The 20,805-nt window shown below is 43.2% G+C and overlaps 1 protein-coding gene across 2 annotated transcripts; it reads left to right on the top strand.

The window, feature by feature from the left end:
• The first annotated feature begins 6,827 nt into the window (after window positions 1-6,827).
• On the top strand, window positions 6,828-19,313 carry CST8 (cystatin 8). 2 transcript variants are annotated; one of them, XM_077160723.1, is made up of 4 exons: window positions 6,828-6,949; window positions 7,431-7,724; window positions 16,609-16,722; window positions 19,062-19,313. In XM_077160723.1, the coding sequence occupies exons 2-4, from the start codon at window positions 7,494-7,496 to the stop codon at window positions 19,143-19,145; spliced, it is 429 nt and encodes a 142-aa protein (XP_077016838.1). In that variant the 5' UTR covers window positions 6,828-6,949; window positions 7,431-7,493; the 3' UTR covers window positions 19,146-19,313. The 2 variants fall into 2 exon arrangements, with proteins under 2 accessions (XP_077016838.1, XP_077016842.1); XM_077160727.1 differs by having other exon boundaries at window positions 6,874-6,987.
• Window positions 19,314-20,805: the final 1,492 nt, after the last annotated feature.

The following is a 20,805-nucleotide window of genomic DNA, read 5'->3' as shown; positions in this document are numbered from 1 at the left end:
CTGTCTTTTTGTTGTTGAGTTGAATAATCTCTTTATAAATTCTGGATACTAGACCCTTATCTGATATGTCATTTCCAAATATTGTCTCCCATTGTGTAGGCTGTCTTTCTACTTTCTTGATGAAGTTCTCTGATGCACAAAAGTGTTTAATTTTGAGAAGCTCCCATTTATTTATTTCCTTCTTCAGTGTTCTTGCTTTAGGTTTAAGGTCCATAAAACCACCTCCAGTTGTAAGATCCATAAGATATCTCCCAACATTTTCCTCTAACTGTTTTATGGTCTTAGACCCAATGTTTAGATCTTTGATCCATTTTGAGTTAACTTTTGTATAGGGTGTGAGAGATGGGTCTTCTTTCATTCTTTTGCATATGGATATCCAGTTCTCTAGGCACCATTTATTGAAGAGACTGTTCTGTCCCAGGTGAGTTGGCTTGACTGCCTTATCAAAGATCAAATGTCCATAGATGAGAGGGTCTATATCTGAGCACTCTATTCGATTCCATTGGTCGATATATCTATCTTTATGCCAATACCATGCTGTTTTGACCACTGTGGCTTCATAATATGCCTTAAAGTCAGGCAGCGCGAGACCTCCAGCTTCGTTTTTTTTCCTCAAGATGTTTTTAGCAATTCGGGGTACCCTGCCCTTCCAGATAAATTTGCTTATTGGTTTTTCTATTTCTGAAAAATAAGTTGTTGGGATTTTGATTGGTATTGCATTGAATCTGTAAATCAATTTAGGTAGGATTGACATCTTAACTATATTTAGTCTTCCAATCCATGAACACGGTACGCCCTTCCATCTATTTAGGTCTTCTGTGATTTCTTTTAACAGTTTTTTGTAGTTTTCTTTATATAGGTTTTTTGTCTCTTTGGTTAAATTTATTCCTAGGTATTTTATTCTTTTAGTTGCGATTGTAAATGGGATTCGTTTCTTGATTTCTACCTCAGCTTGTTCATTACTAGTGTATAGAAAAGCTACAGATTTTTGAATGTTGATCTTGTAGCCTGCTACTTTGCTGTACTCATTTATTAGCTCTAGTAATTTTGTTGTGGATTTTTCTGGGTTTTCTACATATAGTATCATATCGTCTGCAAACAGTGATAGTTTTACTTCTTCCTTTCCAATTTTGATGCCTTGTATTTCTTTTTCTTGCCTAATTGCTCTGGCTAGAACTTCCAACACAATGTTGAATAATAGTGGTGATAGTGGACATCCTTGTCTTGTTCCTGATCTTAGGGGGAAAGTTTTCAATTTTTCCCCATTGAGGATGATATTAGCTGTGGGTTTTTCATATATTCCCTCTATCATTTTAAGGAAGTTCCCTTGTATTCCTATCTTTTGAAGTGTTTTCAGCAGGAAAGGATGTTGAATCTTGTCAAATGCCTTCTCTGCATCAATTGAGATGATCATGTGAGTTTTCTGCTTTGATTTGTTGATATGGTGTATTACATTAATTGATTTTCTTATGTTGAACCATCCTTGCATACCTGGGATGAATCCTACTTGGTCATGATGTATAATTCTTTTAATGTGTTGTTGGATACGATTTGCTAGAATTTTATTGAGGATTTTTGCATCTGTATTCATTAGAGAGATTGGTCTGTAGTTTTCTTTTTTTGTAATATCTTTGCCTGGTTTTGGTATGAGGGTGATGTTGGCTTCATAGAATGAATTAGGTAGTTTTCCCTCCACTTCGATTATGTTGAAGAGTTTGAGGAGAGTAGGTACTAATTCTTTCTGGAATGTTTGATAGAATTCACATGTGAAGCCGTCTGGTCCTGGACTTTTCTTTTTAGGGAGGTTTTGAATAACTAATTCAATCTCTTTACTTGTGATTGGTTTGTTGAGGTCGTCTATTTCTTCTTGAGACAAAGTTGGTTGTTCCTGTCTTTCCAGGAACCTGTCCATTTCTTCTAAATTGTTGTATTTATTAGCGTAAAGTTGTTCATAGTATCCTGTTATTACCTCCTTTATTTCTGTGAGGTCAGTAGTTATGTCTCCTCTTTCATTTCTAATCTTATTTATTTGCATCCTCTCTCTTCTTCTTTTTGTCAATCTTGCTAAGGGCCCATCAATCTTGTTGATTTTCTCATAGAACCAACTTCTGGTCTTATTGATTTTCTCTATTGTTTTCATGTTTTCAATTTCATTTATTTCTGCTCTAATCTTTGTTATTTCTTTCCTTTTGCTTGCTTTGGGATTAGTTTGCTGTTCTTTCTCCAGTTCTTCCAAGTGGACAGTTAATTCCTGCATTTTTGCCTTTTCTTCTTTTCTGATAAAGGCATTTAGGGCAATAAATTTCCCTCTTAGCACTGCCTTTGCTGCGTCCCATAAGTTTTGATATGTTGTGTCTTCATTTTCATTTGCCTCTAGGTATTTACTAATTTCTCTTGCAATTTCTTCTTTGACCCACTTGTTGTTTAAGAGTGTGTTGTTGAGCCTCCATGTATATGAATTTTCTGGCACTCCGCCTATTATTGATTTCCAACTTCATTCCTTTATGATCCGAGAAAGTGTTGTGTATGATTTCAATCTTTTTAAATTTGTTAAGACTTGCTTTGTGACCCAGCATATGGTCTATCTTTGAGAATGATCCATGAGCACTTGAAAAAAAGGTGTATCCTGCTGTTGTGGGATGTAATGTCCTATAAATGTCTGTTAAGTCAAGTTCATTTATAGTAATATTCAGGTTCTCTATTTCTTTATTGATCCTCTGTGTAGATGTTCTGTCCATTGATGAGAGTGGTGAATTGAAGTCTCCAACTATTATGGTATATGTGTCTATTTCCCTTTTCAGTGTTTGCAGTGTATTCCTCACGTATTTTGGGGCATTCTGGTTCGGTGCGTAAATATTTATGATTGTTATGTCTTCTTGTTTAATTGTTCCTTTTATTAGTATATAGTGTCCTTCTTTGTCTCTTTTAACTGCTTTACATTTGAAGTCTAATTTGTTGGATATTAGTATAGCCACTCCTGCTCTTTTCTGGTTGTTGTTTGCATGAAATATCTTTTCCCAACCTTTCACTTTCAACCTATATTTATCTTTGGGTCTAAGATGTGTTTCCTGTAGACAGCATATAGAAGGATCCTGTTTTTTAATCCATTCTGCCAGTCTATGTCTTTTAATTGGGGAATTCAGTTCATTGACATTTAGAGTTATTACTGTTTGGATAATATTTTCCTCTACCATTTTGCCTTTTGTATTATATATATCATATCTGTCTTTCCTTCTTTCTACACTTTTCTCCATGTCTCTCTCTTCTGTCTTTTTGTATCTGACTCTAGTGCTTCCTTTAGTATTTCTTGCAAAGCTGGTCTCTTGGTCACAAATTCTCTTAGTGACTTTTTGTCTGAGAATGTTTTAATTTCTCCCTCATTTTTGAAGGACAATTTTGCTGGATATAGGAGTCTTGGCTGGCAGTTTTTCTCTTTTAGTAACTTAAATATATCATCCCACTGTCTTCTAGCTTCCATGGTTTCTGCTGAGAAATCTACACATAGTCTTATTGGGTTTCCCTTGTATGTGACGGATTGTTTTTCTCTCGCTGCCTTCAAGATCCTCTCTTTCTCTTTGACCTCTGACATTCTAACTAGTAAGTGTCTTGGGAAACGCCTATTTGTGTCTAATCTCTTTGGGGTGCGCTGCACTTCTTGGATCTGTAATTTTAGGTCTTTCATAAGAGTTGGGAAATTTTCAGTGATAATTTCTTCCATTAGTTTTTCTCCTCCTTTTCCCTTCTCTTCTCCTTCTGGGATACCCACTACACGTATATTTGTACGGTTCACATTGTCCTTGAGTTCCCTGATACCTTGTTCAAATTTTTCCATTCTTTTCCGGATAGTTTCTGTTTCTTTTTGGAGTTCAGATGTTTCATCCTCCAAATCACTAATTCTATCTTCTGTTTCTTTAAATCTGTCATTGTAAGTATCCATTGTTTTTTCCATCTTTTCTACTTTATCTTTCACTTCCATAAGTTCTGTGATTTGTTTTTTTCAGTTTTTCTATTTCTTCTTTATGTTCAGCCCATGTCTTCTTCATGTCCTCCCTCAATTTATCGATTTCGTTTTTGAAGAGGTTTTCCATTTCTGTTCGTATATTCAGCATTAGTTGTTTCAGCTCCTGTATCTCATTTGAACTATTGGTTTCTTCGTTTGACTGGGCCATATGTTCAATTTTCTGAGCGTGATCCGTTATCTTCTGCTGGCGTCTGGGCATTTAGTCAGATTTCCCCGGGTGTTCGACCCCACAGATTGAAAGATTTTTCTGCGCAGTCTCTCGGTTCTGTTCTTTCTATCCTGCCCAGTAGGTGGCGCACGTGGCACACGCCTGTCTGTGGGTTCCACCAGCGAAAGTTGCTGTGGGTCCCTCAACTCTGGAAAACTCTCGCCGTAGGGGAGGTTCGGCAACCGAAGCGTCTTGGAAGAATGCCAGCCGGCCCGGGGTTCCAAACGCGGGGAGGGTCGCCGGCTGTCGCAGCACAGGAGAGCGTCCGGCCAAATTAGCTAGTCGGCCCGGGGCACCAAGCGTGGCGGGAGGGCGCCAGCTGTCGCAGCCCGGGAGAGTGCACTGTTCCCAGCCAACGGGGGAGTCACGTGTTTGGAAGGGATCCCCCGGTCACTGTTCTCCGCAGTCTGGGGATTTCCGACCCAACTATCTCAGTTGTTCCGGGGGGCCTCGTGTGGTGGGGGCACCAGCCGCCGCGGCCTAAGGGGACCGCCTGTCCAATTCTACCAGCTGGCCTGGGAAGGTGGAAGGGAGGGACTCCGGTCGCTTGCTGTCCCACCCAGGAAAGCCCGTGCCCCTTGGTGATCTCACCAGAGCTGGTTCTCCCAGATAGTCAGCCGTTCCAGGATGGGGTACGCTGTCCCTTTAATCTCCCTCGTGGCTCCGGGAGCTGCTCTGTATTATCTCCACTCCCCCAGTAGTTGTTCTGGAGGAGGAAAGGTGAGGGCGGCAAGGCTGTCGAGGCTGGTGGCGGAGGAGCACGGTGAAGGCGGGGGAAGAGGGCACCGTGTTGGTTGGAGAGCAGCCGGAGCAGGAGGGGGAGGAGGGGGGTAGGGAGGTCGGGCGGCTCGGCTGCTGCGGGGCGCGTGCGCCGCGCGGCGGGCCGGCGGAGAAAGAGAGGGGGTAGGGAGGTCGGGCGGCTCGACTGCTGCGGGGCGCGTGCGCCGCGCGGCGGGCCGGCGGAGAAAGAGAGGGGGTAGGGAGGTCGGGCGGCTCGGCTGCTGCGGGGCGCGTGCGCCGCGCGGCGGGCCGGCGGAGAAAGAGAGGGGGTAGGGAGGTCGGGCCGCTCGGCTGCTGCGGGGCGCGTGCGCCGCGCGGCGGGCCGGCAGAGAAAGAGAGGGGGTAGGGAGGTCGGGCGGCTCGGCTGCTGCGGGGCGCGTGCGCCGCGCGGCGGGCCGGCGGAGAAAGAGAGGGGGTAGGGAGGTCGGGCGGCTCGGCTGCTGCGGGGCGCGTGCGCCGCGCGGCGGGCCGGCGGAGAAAGAGAGGGGGTAGGAAGGTCGGGCGGCTCGGCTGCTGCGGGGCACGTGCGCCGCGCGGCGGGCCGGCGGAGAAAAAGCAGGATCTGCATTTTAACAAGATCCACCAGTGTCTCATGTGCACATCAGTGTTCAAGGAGCGCTGGTTCTCAAACTTGGCTGCTGTTTTAGTTTCTTAGGATCTGAATTCTCAAATACCATTCAATAGTTTGGCTTAACAACAGAATTTATTGGCTCATGGTTTCAGAGTCTAGAAAGCTTGCTTCCTTCTGGTTTGGTTTCCTCAAGCTGCTGGCAGTCTGTGGGGTTCCCTGGTCTTTCTGCTGCATGGCAATGTGCATGGCGCTGTTTTCTCCTTTCTCTTCTGGGTTCCATTGACTTCCTGCTTCTTACTGCTTCCTATGGCTTCTCTATAAGGACTCCAGTAGGAGGATATAGATCCATCCTTATTCATTTGGGCTGCACCTTAACTGAAGTAACTTCACTAGAGGTCCTATTTACAGTGGGTTCACACCCACAGGAATGGGTTAAGATTAAGAGCATGCTTTTCTAATACACACAACTCCAAGCCACCACGACTACACTTTGGAACCTGGACAACTTTATAGAATACTGCTGCCTTGACCTCTTTTCCAGGGATTCAGATTTTTATTGGTTGGATGTGGCCCAGGCTCTTCTTAAAACTTCTTGTGTGCTTTCAATATGCAGCAAAGTTTGAAAATCACTAAATTATCATTGTAAGTGTCTAGTAATTTGGCAATATATATTAAATTTAAATTTATGAAAAGCTTTTGTATCAATTGTACCTACAGTCTTTTATTATATGGAAATACTTGCATATTTGCACAAAGATACTGGAAAAGTGTCGTTTATTACAGTTCTGTTCATAACAACTGAAAATGAGTTGCAACAAGAAAAATCCATCAATAGGCAGATAATTAAAATAAAACATGGTGTACACATATACTGGAATGTTTACATCCAAAGTCAAATTCCTATATATGGTCCCTCCTCATGAACAAGAGGCCATCAAGTCCTTACTCCTTGGGACTGATCCCACCTTCCTTTCCCTCTGGGAACTTGCCCAAGGGGTGGGTGGTCTCTTCCTCCTACTGCCAAGTCAAACATCAGAGTGAGTAGGGGACCCAAGCGCTGACTTGGGCAAGGAGAGGAGATGCAGCCTGAGGCCGGACATTGAGAAAACAGGGATATGAGTACAGGCAGGCAGGAGACCCCTGAGAATTGTGCTCTGAAGGCAAAGGCGGGAGGGTATCTGCATGCTGTCTGTGGCTCTCTGTGAGCCATCTGGACCCAAAATCCAGAAGCCAGCAGGTGAGAAGAGTCCTCCCTGAGACAGGCCATAGCTGCTGGGATTACATCACAAAGGGCTATGGATGACCTCCCGGCACCTGACCAGGGCACAGACATGAACGGAGGGGACAGAAGACACAAGAAAACCAGGAGGTCAGTGAATGAAGGGGGAGCCCAGTGAGCCAAAGCAGGTTAGGAAGTCTAGGGGAATTCCAGAGCTGGGAGACCTGGGGGTGAGAAGGGCACCCAGTCCTGGTGGGGGTCTCACCCAACAACAGTTCACAGTCCCTTCTTAGAGGGCCAAGACCCAGCTCATATTGGTAGGTGGGATACACAAAGGGGCAGTGTTGGCATCTGGGGTCTATGTGGAGAAGTGGCTTTCCTTGGAAGAAGGATAACACCCAGGAGAGGAAGGAGGGTGGAGGTCATAGCAGAGAACCCCCTAACTGGCTTCCTGTAGTGGCTTTCCTTGGAGAAGGAGAGGGAGTGCTCTAAAGAGTGATCCTCATGGCTTCCACTGGAATCCAGCTGGGCTGATGTTAAGAGAAGGTAGCCTGGTATGGTAGAATCTTTGAACCTACAGTAGCAAGCAGAAGCTGCCCTCCACCTTGGTCCTTTTCTTTCCCTTTCTCAGCTCCCTCATTTCAGATCTAAGAACAAGAGGAGGAGACTGGCTTGTGCCCCTTGCTGAAGGACCATGAGCAGATCCTGGTGGTCCTCCCTGCTCCTGCTGGCTATGCTGGTGACCCTGGCAGCCAGCAAGGACCCACCCAAGAATGAGCTGAAGGAATTGAAGAAAATAAATCTAAAAAACTCCTGGAACTCCAATGTGAAACAGTGTCTGTGGTTTGCTATGCAAGAGTACAATGAAGAGAGCAAGGACAAGTACATCTTCCAGGTGGTCAAGATACTGCAAGCCCAATTGCAGGTAAAGGTACTTTCTCCATATGGGACATTGGAATTGAGTGGCTTAGGTTGAAATCAGACTGAAAGAGTGGGTGCCTGAGGGGAAGGCTGACATGCAAAAATCCTATACATGCTAGGACTTTAAGAACATGCATGCTCACACAGAACAGCAATGATGGTGTATGAATATGGCACTTTCTGTATGTATGGATTGTTCACAGCACATTCCATATATTAGCTCATTTAACCCCATTACTGCAGATTAAGTGTTCATGATTCGCACTTACTAAAGTCTGGGTACAAATCAAGTGCTGCGAAAATTTTGCAATAATGTCATCATGGGCAACATTTACACCCATCCAAGTAATCCAGAATGCAGGGAAGAAGGAAACACATGGCACTATCTAATGCATAAACTAATAAAAAGTGCCCCTACTTATATTTTTTCATTCTTTTAATCCAATATTGATTCAGTGGGCATGGAGCACACTGATTTACTGTTTATAAGACACATCCCTTTCCACTGGGCTAATGAGTTGTACAGCTCTGAGAAACATTTCTTATCTTGGTTGGTGAGTGCAAAATCCCTAGAGTTTGCAAGCTGGTGGCCCTGACACTTACGGTTAATAAAAGACCTTCAGTGTTGAGATTTCTGCTGACTGTGATTCCCAGTTTCAGTGGATCGGTGCTGGCGCAGTTTGTAATTGTACCATGAAAGTTGCATGATGGTAGTGAAAATGATTCAACAGAAAGGCCGTTGTTGGAAGAGATTATTTAAGCTTTTATGTTCCCAGTGCTGCCTCCATCAGCAGGAGAAGGGCCTGAGTACATTCTACCACTTAAATCCTCCAGACTCTTTGGCAAACATGCATCAGCAGCAACTGAATTTCCTGTACCTTATGCTGATGATGTGGTGCCCTTTTATTGTGTAGGTCCAAGTTGCTGAACTCTATAACGCATCAACAGATACAAAATCCTGTGGGCCTTTGGGATGAGGGAATGAATTCTGGGCCAGCAAGACCAACTACAAAGAACAGAATGCTAGCAAGTTTCCTGTGTCTTGTAAATTTCACTGGTCGCTTCAACATTTTGTTTCTTTGGTACCAGAGTAGCATATGCATTCAACAACTTTCTTAAAAGCCATTTCTTAATGAGCCAGTTGCTGTCCTAGCTGCTGTAAATGTGATGGCAAGATAGAAATTACTGAGGTCATTAGAGAGCTATCAGTCTAATTGGAAAGAAAAATCCTAAAGCTAGAATGAGTTGTGGTGCCTGTGATGATGGAGTTTATGGGAATCGTGGCATTGGGGAAGTCTTCCTTGAACACCTGTTCTTACCTGGGGAGCTCAAAGAAGGCACATGCTATGCCCTCTGTAATGAAATGAAGATCTCCAGATGGAAACTAAGGTCTCAGGTTTTTAAACTCTCAAGGTGATTCCCAATATGCAGCTAAGGTTGAGAACTACCACTTTTTAGGGAGTGATGCTAAAGATGAAACCTGAAGATTGATTATGTATCAAACAGGGGAAGGAGATTGGCGGGAAGTGTTTTGGTTTTGTTTTCCCCAGAAACAGCCCCTGATACTAATATTCAGGTGTAAGCAGTTCATTTGGGAGGCCATCCTAGGAAGTACTACTAAGGCATGGGGGCATGAGAAGCCAGCAAATGGTGATTCAATAAGCAGGTGATCACCATGAGCAACTGGTACTCAGCCTCTCTGGGGAGCTCAGGAAGACAGAATAGAGCCCACCTCAGAGTTTCCCAACGCACAGGTGAGGGAGCTGGGGTGTTCATCCACCATCAGCTGGGGGTATACGATCTCATCAGTCATTGACTAAATGCTGCCCCAGGAACCCCTCATTCCTACTAGCTGTTGCAAGCACTGGGGCAGAGAAACTGGGAATTTGCAGTATGTTTGGGCACATAAAGGGCATAAGGTACCACTGCCAGTATCTGCTATAGGAAGGGAGTGGGTGGGGCGGCAAAGAGCATCCAGACTCCCAGTGGGAAGGAGCATGGCCCATTTGGGCAACTCTGAGAAGCCAATGTGGCTGCCACAGAAGTGGTTAGGGGATAGATCATTCCCAGCCCTGTGGGCCATGGGCAAGATCTTTATTCAACTTAGGAGACCAGAAAGGGCCTGAAAGTCATTAGGTTGGGTAGTTTTTAGGAGTTATGTGACTAAGTTTGGTTTTTAAAAGCTATCACTCTCTCCGGTAAACTCATTTTCAGACTGAGGGGTGGCAAGGATCCCATGGGAATGTCCATCTAAGCAGATAGCCTCCTGCTTCTTGCTGATAGTTTCCCATTTCCTGAAATTAGCTGTATGAGTGCTTCTGTCTTCTTGTGGCTCAATGCTTTAATTTCCCAGCTGCTAAAACAAATACCATAGAATAATGGGTTGGCTTCACAAAAGTAATTTACTGGCTCACAGTTTCAAAGGCTAGCTTCCTCCCTTCTGGCTGGCCATCTCTGGAGCAGGGGGCAGGGGAGTACTTTGACTTTTCTGTCACATGATAAATCATATGATGGTGCCTTCCTTCTCTTCTGGGTTCCACAAACTTTCAGCTTCTGGTTGTTCCATGGCATCTCTCTCTCTCTGTGTTCAATTTCCTTAGCTTATAATGACCTCAGCTATTTCGGATTAAGGTCCATCCTCTTTTCAGTTTGGACATACCTTAACCAGTAACTTTGTCAAAGGTCTTATATAAAATGGGTCCACACCCAACAGGATGGGGTGGACTAGTATGATTCAAATCCTGAAAGTGGGTGAGCAGGGACAGTGGGAATGTGCACAGCAGTTCAGCACAGGTCTAGGGATACACTCAACTGGGACCTCCCTTAGAACCCGGGTCTGCCACTGGCTGCTGTGTGACCTTAGGCAGCCTACTTAGTCTTGCTGTGCCTCAGCTTCTTTACCTGTTGTTCTAGTTTGCTAGCTGCCAGAATGCAATATACCAGAAACAGAATGGCTTTTAAAAGGGGGGATTTATTAAGTTGCAAGTTTGCAGCTCTAAAACTGTGAAAATCTCCAAATTAAAGCAAGTGTATAAAAATGTCCAAGTTAAAGCATCATCAAGAGATGATCTTCACTCAAGAAAGGCCGATGAAGTTCAGGGTTTTTCTCTCAACTGGAAAGGCACATGGCGAACATGGTGATGTCTGCCAATTTGCTCTCCTTGCTGCTTCTTTCATGAAGCTCCCCTGGGGATATCCTCCTTCTTCATCTCCAAAGTTCTCTAGCTGCACAGGCTCTCATGGTTCTTGTGGCTCTCCTGCAGCTCTCCAGCTCTTCCCAAAATGCTTCCTCTTTTAAAGGATTCCAGTAAAGCAGTTCACCCAGAATGGCTGGAGGCACATCTCCATCTAATCAAAGGTCAGCACCCACAATTGGGCATGTTACATCTCCATGGAGATAATCTAATCAAAGATTCCAACCTACGTTATTGAATAGGGATTAAAAGAAAAGGTTTCTCCCACAGCATTGGATCAGGATTAAAACATGGTTTTCTAGGGTACAAAATCCTTTCAAACCAACCCACCTGTGAAAAAGAGGGTGGCAGCCCTAACTAGAGTCTCCTATGAGGATTAAATGAGTTGCATAGGAACACTTAGAACATGGCTGGACAGAGAGCAAGCCCTTGCTGAGAGCTAGCAGTGATTACTCTGATAAATGGGAGGAGCTGTCGATTCTCAGTTTCACCTCCACTCTATTTTCAAGATTCCCTAAAAACTTCAAACCTAACTCCTAAACCCAGCCTGTAGCTCTGTTGCTTACTTCTTGGTATCTATTATCTTGCTTCTCCCCCTAAGACAGGTGAGACAGGCCCCTCAGAGTCCCCTTCATGCCTTGTAACACAGTTAAAATTTCACACTAGTTTATTCAAGGGACTGATAGGAAAAGGTGAATTCAGGTGAACCTGGGCCCAATGCACAGACACATCTAATCCTAGCACTCCTTCTCAGTCATGAGTGACCTGCACAGGCAACACACAATTACCTAAACTGGAATAGTGATAAGAGTGCACCAAATTAAGAGGAAAAAGCTGGAATACAAACTTTGAAATATTTAAAAAGAGAAGTCACTTTTTCCTAATTTTGGGATCATGAAAAAACCTTCCTCTTCTTTCTTAATTCAGATGCTTGAATGTGAACCCTTGCATGTGGACTTAATTGTTTAGCAAGCCTTCTCTTTAGATTCCAGAATCTAAAGAGAGCTTTAGATTGGGAGCCAGTAGGTGGTTTGGGCCACTGCAGGGGACGCGAGGAAGTGCAGTGGGAAAGGGGAGTGGCCAGGGGAATCCTGGCAGATAGAGATGAGTGCACAGGAAGCATCTCAGGCAGGCCTTGTGGGTGAGCCCTGAGGAAGAAGGGCTGAAAGAGAGAGTATCTCAACGGAAACCTCTGCTACCATGTGGAGTGGTCAGAAGGTGGATTTGCCCCAAGGAGGGGTAAGAGGGCAGAGCCTTGAAATCACACATCAGCTGTTGGACGGCAGCCACCCTGGGGAGGGGTGAGCCATTGGGAGGCCATCTCAGGCAGGGCATGAGGTTGGGCACTGTATTAGTTAGGGTTCTCTAGAGAAACAGAATCAACAGGGAACACTTGCAAATATAAAATTTATAAAAGTGTCTCACGTGACCGTAGGAACGCAGAGTCCAAAATCCACAGGGCAGGCTGCGAAGCTGATGACTCCAATGGATGGCCTGGATGAACTCCACAGGAGAGGCTCGCCAGCCAAAGCAGGAATGCAACTTATCTCCTCTGAGTCCTCCTTAAAAGGCTTCCCATGATTGCATTTAGCATCACTAATTGCAGAAGACACTCTCCTTTGGCTGATCACAAATGGAATCAGCTGTGGATGTAGCTAACGTGATCATAACCTAATCCTATGAAATGTCCTCATTGCAACAGACAGGCCAGTGCTTACCCAATCAGACGAACAGGTACCACAACATGGCCAAGTTGACACCTGTCCCTAACCATGACAGGCACCAAGGCCAGTTCAGAGGGGTCAGATCCGTGAGGACTCTGCCAGTGGCAATAGCTGTTGGATTGTGTCTTTCACTCCAGAAAGGGGTTCTGAGAAGGGCACCACCCCAGGGATTAAGTGTCTTTTCATGGTATTATATTGGAAATAAGGAGAAAGTCAATTGATTGTCCAATGGATCAAGATGATTGTAAGAAAGCTTGATCTCTCCAAATAAGGATACACTACTTTAACGAGTGTGCACATATGAAAATGTAAATATATTTAAATATACACCAATATTTGTGTATACTTACATAATTTTTTTCATATATCAGAGACTAGATTCAAACTGCTTTTCACCTTGAATTGAGCCATTTTCCAAATATCACTGTATTCTGCCTCCACAGCTCATTCTCTTACTCCTTCTTATTCTAAGAATCTTTGTGATTACATTGGGCCCACTCATTTTAAGATTCTTAATTTAATCACATCTTCAAAGTCCTTTTGGCCTTGTAACATAACATATTCACAGGTTCATGGGATTAGAACATGGATAGCTTTGGGAAACCAAAATTCTGTCTCCCATAATCCCATAAAAATTGAAACATTTGGGTCCAGTAGCCATTTGTCTTAGTCTACCAGGGCTACTGTAGCTGGCTTAAAGAGAAGCCATTTTGTGTCTCAGTTTTGGAGGCTAAAAGTCCAAAATCAAGGCATTGGCAGCACCATGTCTCCTTTGAAGTCTCTAGGATTCTAGTGGTGGTTTGCTGGCAATCTTTGACTCTGCCTCCATCACATGGCCGTCTGACTCCTTCTGCTCCTTCTCTTTCATACCAACTGGGTCCAAATGTCCTCTGCTTTTAAGATTTCCCTTCATATTGGCCTAAGGCCCATGCTGATTCAGTTTGGCTTCACCTTAATGAAAAACATCTTCAAAGACCCCATTTGTGAATGGGTTCCTTTCGATGAAACTGGGAGTTAGGACTCGAATATGTCTTCTTAGGGGACATGATTCTACCCATAACAACAGTGAAGATAGCCTTCCTGTTCTCATGGGCATGCTCATCGCACAGACCACACTGACACGATCAGTGCAGTGGCAATTCCTATCTAAGATGTGACAAAGCCAAGGGGCTGTCTTGTCCTTTTAAAGAAAGAGGTGGTTGGGAAAGCATTTTGTGCCAGCAGAGCTTGTGGCAGGAGACTGAAGGTGTTCTGGTGATAATGGGACAGAGTAGGTGCTTACTGTTCAAGGCATATGGCAACTTCCCACAGAAGTCTGCTCTGTGTTAGCCAGCATGTCTCAGAGCCTCCTACCAGCCCTACCCGTCCCCCTTTAAGCCAGTAGTTTCAGATTCGAGGGACTGCACTGATGGTGGGTGCGAGGAGGCTTCAGAGCAGGCAGCTGAAATTGGTCAATTATCTCTGACTCTGTGACAATCCTAAAGCTAATGCCATGTACAAATTTGCATTTTTTATCTTTTATTATAACTCAGGAAATGTCTGCTTTTAATTTATTTGTTGGTGTTTATTTGGCTACTCACCAGCAATGGCTGCATGAGTTGGAATAGCCTGGTATTGCCCAGCAAATGAGTGAATACAAAAAGAAAAAATCAAAAACTACATATGCATATATATAAACATATATTTCTCCAAAATAATATAAAATATGTACTCTCAATGTGATTCCTGATTCTGTGGAAAAAGTCCTCATTTTCCTTGGTACCTAATGATGCATTCTTTTCAGAGTATACTGTTTATACATTGCATATATGAACATAGGAAAATAGTAGAACTATAACTAAAGACACACGAGGAAGTCATTGGTTTCCCTGACATCATCTGGAGATTACTGGAAAATATTCTGTCTGTCTATCTAGCTATCATCTGTCTATCTGTCTATCTGTCTTTCTATCTATCTATCTATCTAATCATCTAAATGGCAATCACTTTCCTAGTGGCACCCATTTCCTAGTGGTGCCCAAAAAACCTCACAAAACAAACTGTAAAAATACACAGGAATAAACTTAGTGGGGTGTATGAAATGAGGCAAGGTTCCTGTGTTAAAAGGTGATCTGACAGATTTACCTAAATTTCAGAGAAAATGACTGAAGACCAAGCATGATTATCAGACCCCACAGAGACAGTGCTTGTTTCCTGTGCCTTTGTGGAAGGATTCCAGGAATCGTAGCCACAGGCTTCCATGGTGGGGAGCAAAGATCTGGATACTCTGGTTCTACCCTTCGTTGCTTGCTGTAGTCTTTTTAAGTTATTTTTATTTTCTGCCTAGTTTTCCTTTTTAGAAATTTTTATGAGAAGTTGTGAGTTTATAGAACAATCATGCATAAAACACAGGATTACCATATACCAATGTACCACCAACATTTGCATTGATGTGAAAAATTTGTTACAATGGTGATAATTCCTTTTAGGTAAGTCTACTGTTTTTTTGTAGTTACAATTGATGAAAGATTACAACATGAGCACTTTAATTATTGTCCATAGTTTACGTCAGGGTATTTTCCCTATATTCCTGAGCTATTATTACTTTTTTTTCTCATGCATATCTTTTATTATTGACTCATCTACCCATACACTGTAAAAAGGAAGTATCAGTCATGCAGGTTTTCTAATCACACGGTTACATCATAAAAGCTATATAGTTATACAATTGTTATCAAAGATAAAGCCTACTGGATTACAGTTCAACAATTTCAGGTGTTTCCTTATGACTATTCTGATACACTAGAAACTAAAAAACAATCCGTATAATGATTCAGTAGTCATATCATTTGTTAAATCCTAATTTCTCAGCTACCGCTATTCTCCCTCATTTGTTCATTTTCTCAATCTTTAGGGATATCTGGGCACTGACCATTTTAACTTCTTTGTGCTGGAAAGGGTGTTCATCTCATGGATAGAGGAACGAATCTGGTTAATGTTCTTGGAGAGACTGGTACCTCTGGATTTCAAGGCTTATCTGGCATAGGAAAAAATCTGGATGCCTTAAGTTGCTGAAAAAAATAAACTTACTTTTATAGAGTCTTAGATAAAGCCCAGCGTATGCTTTAGGGTTTTCAGGAATACTGAAATATTGTTGCCTGGGGCTTAGCATGCCGTGGTAATTTGCAAAATCTGGCTGATGCTTGCATTAGAGTAACTCCAGAATGACATCTTGACTCTATTTGAAATCTTTTAGCCACCTGGTCTTTTAAAACCAGATGAAAGCAGATTTAAGTGTTATCATGTGTATCATTAACAGAGATTCAATCATTAATGGATTCAGCAAATACTGATTTCTTACCATAAACCTCCTGCTGCTGTACTCTTTAAACCCCACAGAGAACAAGGACAAACTCCTGCCTGCACAGCCCCTTTGGTGGTGGGAAAGAACTCAGGTGGGAAAGCCCAAGAGAGCGCACGCTTTCACTAGGGTCAGTGTAACCAGAGATGTGTGTGTGTGTGTGTGTGTGTGTGTGTGTGTGTGTGTGTGTGTGTGTGAAAGGAACTGGAGAGCCTGTAGCATCTCAGGTCCAGGAAAGCCACTGGTTCTGGTGACCTCCTCCTTCTCCCCTCCCTCCCTCCCACACTAAGCAGCTGCATGCCATGGGTTTTGGAGCAAAAAGTGGCATAAGATAGTCTTGTCTTCAGGGAGATCCTGCACTGGAAGGGAGACTTTTCAGCATCCAGCCCCAAATCATCACTAGTCTCAGTGTGCAAAGAACTTGAGGCACAGGGTACCATTTGCCTTTCCCTTAAGATATGTCTTGGAAGAAACATAGGAAGGGAGAGAGAGAAAGAGGGAGAAATTGGAGAAAAGAAAAAGAAAGAAAAGGGAAGAGAACAAGAAAGTGACTTTCTTAATGCTTGCTAAAACTCTCTGATATAAAATAAAACTTAAAAAGAATAAAATTGCACCATTACTACTTCACAGGTCACAGACCGTATGGAATATTTTATTGATGTTGAAATTGCCCGCAGCAATTGCAGAAAGCCTTTAAACAACACTGAAAACTGTGTAATTCAAGAAAAGTCCAAACTGGAAAAGGTGGGTGATAAAATAAGGTCAGGAAAAAGCCCAGTGACTTGGTCTGGGGGTCTTTGGCCTACAGCCTGAATTTCTTGATCTTTGAGGTAGAGAGAGCCTCAGATTGTTCCCTTCTGAAGTGCTCAGTCCAAGACCGGTGAATGACCTAAGCTTTCTGAAGTTCACCCCGCAGGGAACTTTCGTATGTCTCAGCTCCTTTCTGTGCAATGGTGGTTTTTCAGCCTGAGCATCACATCAAAATGGGCCTTGGCACAACCCAGATGGCCAATCCCCAGCTGCAGAGTGTCTGCAGCAGCTGTGGGGTGTGGTCCCAGGATGTGCATTTCTAATGAGATTCCAGTGAGGCTGCTGCCCCTGGTCCAGGGATGGCACCTCAGTGGCTTTACATATTATCACGGTGTGGGAAATTGTAAGGTACAATCAGCTCCCATTATGGCTGACTAAAACCGCACCTGTATGCTCAGATGAAACCGTTCTACCATTTCCAGTGGATGATAGATCCAAGACGGGCATTTAGGCAACGAGTATATCCTAAGGCTATTTGATCTTTTATGTTTATGTTCCACTATTTTATGTTTTATTCTTTTTAGGAATACAAATGTTTGTATTTACATTTTCTACTAGGCTCTTTGGTTTATAGGACAGCTGCTGCTTATTCCCTGTTTGTCTTTGTTTTGGTCCCCATGGGACCTCATGTCTAAGGTTTCCAAGGATTTTTTTTTGGAATTTTAAGGCACATGCATATATTTCTCAATAATGAAAATTTTGTTTTTGTCTCTCCGTTTCTATGGATTGAGGTGGAAGAGTAATAATACTGAGCATTTTTTGTTCTGACTCTCATGGGAATGTCTGCAGTGTGTATATACAATTGTTAAATATTAAGCATAATTTCTGCAGTTCCTTTGAATCCCTATTTATGATATTTTTAGAATTGTTTCTTCTACATCTCTTCTAAATATTCCTTCAGCATATCCCAAGTATATTGGATAATTTTTCTTCTTTGACCCACTAGTGCACTTAAATAAAATAAGGGATTCCCTAATGTTGAACTATTTCTTACATTCCTGGAATATGGTGCATTTTTCCTTTAGGATACAGTGGGATTCGATAGGCCATTGTGTTACTTAGAAACTTTGATTTTATATATGTTAAGGATTCTTAAGCTTCCCTGATGTCAAGAATCACTAAGAGCATGTGATAAACACACACTCACAAGTATGCACACACATGCACATGTACACATTTGTAATATACTGACATGTACACACTCACATACACACACGTACACTTATGTTCAGTGACCCCCACATTCACACACACTCATATTGGTGCACATGTATCCAAACATAAGCACATACACAATTTTCATGACAGTATTTTCAGGTACTTCGTATCACTAGTAAGCTCTGAAAAGTGCTGCATTTGGGAATATATATACATATTAAAGCCCATTGTCTATTATATAATTATATCATATGATTTTGCATTTATATATATTTATAAGTAAGCATATATAATGCAATGTTTGCTTGCATTATAATTTATTTCCTTGTCACATTTTTGCCTCAGGGCTTTGTTGGTCTGGTACAGTGAGAATGGGGCTTTCCATTTTTTCCTGTGCTCTGAATCCGTTTAAAGAGCAAACACCAAACCTTAGTTCCCAAGATTAGGTGTAATTTGCCCACAAAATTATCTTGGCTGGGCCTTTTTCATGGGTGTGTGGGACAGAAGGCGTTCACAGTCTTCCTTTGCCTGTGACCAATACTCAGCAAGGGTCGCACTTCCCTCACTCTGACTCCGTCTGCCTCAAGCTCCTGGAAGTTCTTCAATGTCCTAGGCTGCTTAAGATGCCCTTTGCTACTCCAGTACCACTGTCTGTCTGTCCATCCATCCATCCATCAATCCACCCACTGATTATACACACACAAATACTCTTTCTTTTGTCCTTTCAGTGGTATTTTGAAGGTTCTTTGGCATAAATACATACTAGGGCCTTAGAATCTTATAAATTGCTCTTATATTGACTTTCTTAACTATTAAAATAAACATACATTTGTGTAAATTCCAATAGAGAATTGCTTTATTTACATTGTAGAAAATATTAAAGAGAATTAAAATTGTCCCCACCCATATTATGATTGCTGATGTGTGATAGGATTTGAACAAGGATCCCTGTGGGAAACTGCTGATGGCTCTGAAGCTCTGAAGCCCTGGAATGCGTGGGGCATTCCTGAGGGTGGCAACCCCTTCTAGCACCTTTCAAAGCTGACACCTAAAAATGGGACAGATTTTTGTTTTTCTTTTGATGCATGCTTGATTTTTATTGTTTTCTTTTTCAGAAAACAACTTGCAGGTTTGTGGTAGGAGCGCTGCCTTGGAACGGCGAGTTCACTGTGATGAAGAAAGAATGTGCAGATGACTGACGGGCTCGGGAGCATTCTTCAACCACCAGCTCTGTCTTCTCCTTGAAAAAACGAGCAATGACTCTCCAAGGCTCTTACCAACATGCTTTCCTTGCGCATTCCCTCTCTGCTTGTCTTTCTGGTTTGAAGTTCCAGGTTGTTATTGTCACTAAAGATGAGCATGCCTAACTTCTCTTTCTTGGTGCCTAGGTAGCCCGCTCCCTTTGCCCAGCTTGTCTGCACACCAGGAATATTTGTCAGCAAGTGTGAAGAATGGAGCGAGGGTCTGATTTCATTCCCTGCCATCTGAGAATGAGACCCTAGTGATTCGGTAACAGCCCTTTAGCAAGGTCTGCACTCGGTGGTAACAGGTGCCTTTGGTGTGGGGCTTCTTCCTGTCTGAGAGTCCTGAGTGGACATGTCGCCTGGGCTGGGACCAGCTGTCCTCTCCACAGTACCTCGTGAACTGGGAGACCCTGTGTTTTTCTTATGTCAATTTAACAAATCGTTACCAAAAAAGAAAGGAGAGGGCAATAAAACCTCAAGAGTAGGGTGCAAGTGTGTGTGTGTGTGTGTGAGAGAGAGAGAGAGACAGAGAGCATATGGGGGGGATGAGATGGAGGGAAGCTGAGGAATGTAAGAAGGAAGTAGGCAAATAGGAGAGTAGGAAATAAAAATCACCTGTAATGATTAAAAGTAAATGTGTCTTGGCTCAGTGGTAGAATGCTCGCCTTCCGTGTGGGAGACCCGGGTTCGATTCCCAAACCATCCACCACCCTCCCCCCACCCACAAAAAAAGTAGACGTGTCTATTTTAAAGGTAGCATTGGTGTGTTTAGGAGCTGTTTTTGTTTCTGGGCTACTAAAACAGAAAAAACATAATGGGTTGCCATGAACAACAGAACTTTACTGGCTCATAGTTTTGAGACAAGGAGGAGTTCCAAATGCAGCTATCAGCAAAGTGATACTTTTTCCTCTAAGTCTGTAACATTCTGGGGCTGGCTGCCAGCAATCATTGGTCCTTAGCTTTTCTGTCACATGGCAAAGCACATGGTGATGCTTTTCCTTTTGCTTCTCGGTTCCATTGACTTTTAGCGTCTTTCTTCTTATGCCCTTTTTTTTTTCTTGCCTGCTTGCTTATAAGGTCTTCAGCCATATTGATTGAGGCCCACTCTCTTTCAGTTTGGGCACACCGTAACTAATATCATCTTCAAAGGTCCTGTTTACAAATGGGTTCACAGCCACAGGACTTGGGACGTGAACATGCCCTTTGTGGGCCAGTCCTCATCAGAGTCCAATTGTTCTTCAAATACAGTCTGGTCAGTGGACTTCGGTATTTCTGTCCCAGATAGGATGAGGCCATGAAACGCAGAGCCCAGCCTCTGGTTTCTCAGTTCAGCCTAACTGATGCCACGCAGTGGAGAGGCCTGTCTCACCTCTTCCCTTCCCTACCATAGTCTACAACTCTCATTCTTCCTCTCCCACCTCACCTTCATGCCTCCTGCTTTTGTCTAATCAGGTCCCTTCCTCTGCTTCCTTGTTCTCCTGCTCAATATCTTCACCACACTAAGAGGCCATGGTTTGGATCTGAAGCATATTTTTACATTACTTGAGCTTAGTACACTTAACCTAATTAAAACTATTCTTCCCTATGGGCCAGGAAAACGCCACCAAAATTGCTT

Source organism: Tamandua tetradactyla, chromosome 1 (genome assembly GCF_023851605.1).
Source record: "Tamandua tetradactyla isolate mTamTet1 chromosome 1, mTamTet1.pri, whole genome shotgun sequence".
NCBI lineage: Eukaryota > Metazoa > Chordata > Mammalia > Pilosa > Myrmecophagidae > Tamandua > Tamandua tetradactyla.
Note: the sequence above shows the minus strand (reverse complement) of the source record. Positions and strands in the feature narration are given on the sequence as shown.

What these genes read in the sequence shown, in the direction of transcription:
- CST8 (XM_077160723.1), top strand. Translation starts at nt 7,494, where the DNA reads ATGAGCAGATCCTGGTGGTCCTCCCTGCTCCTGCTGGCTATGCTGGTG. An exon ending in TACTGCAAGCCCAATTGCAG is followed by an intron (nt 7,725 to 16,608) that starts GTAAAGGTACTT and finishes ACTACTTCACAG; the next exon opens with GTCACAGACCGTATGGAATA. An exon ending in AAAAGTCCAAACTGGAAAAG is followed by an intron (nt 16,723 to 19,061) that starts GTGGGTGATAAA and finishes TTTCTTTTTCAG; the next exon opens with AAAACAACTTGCAGGTTTGT.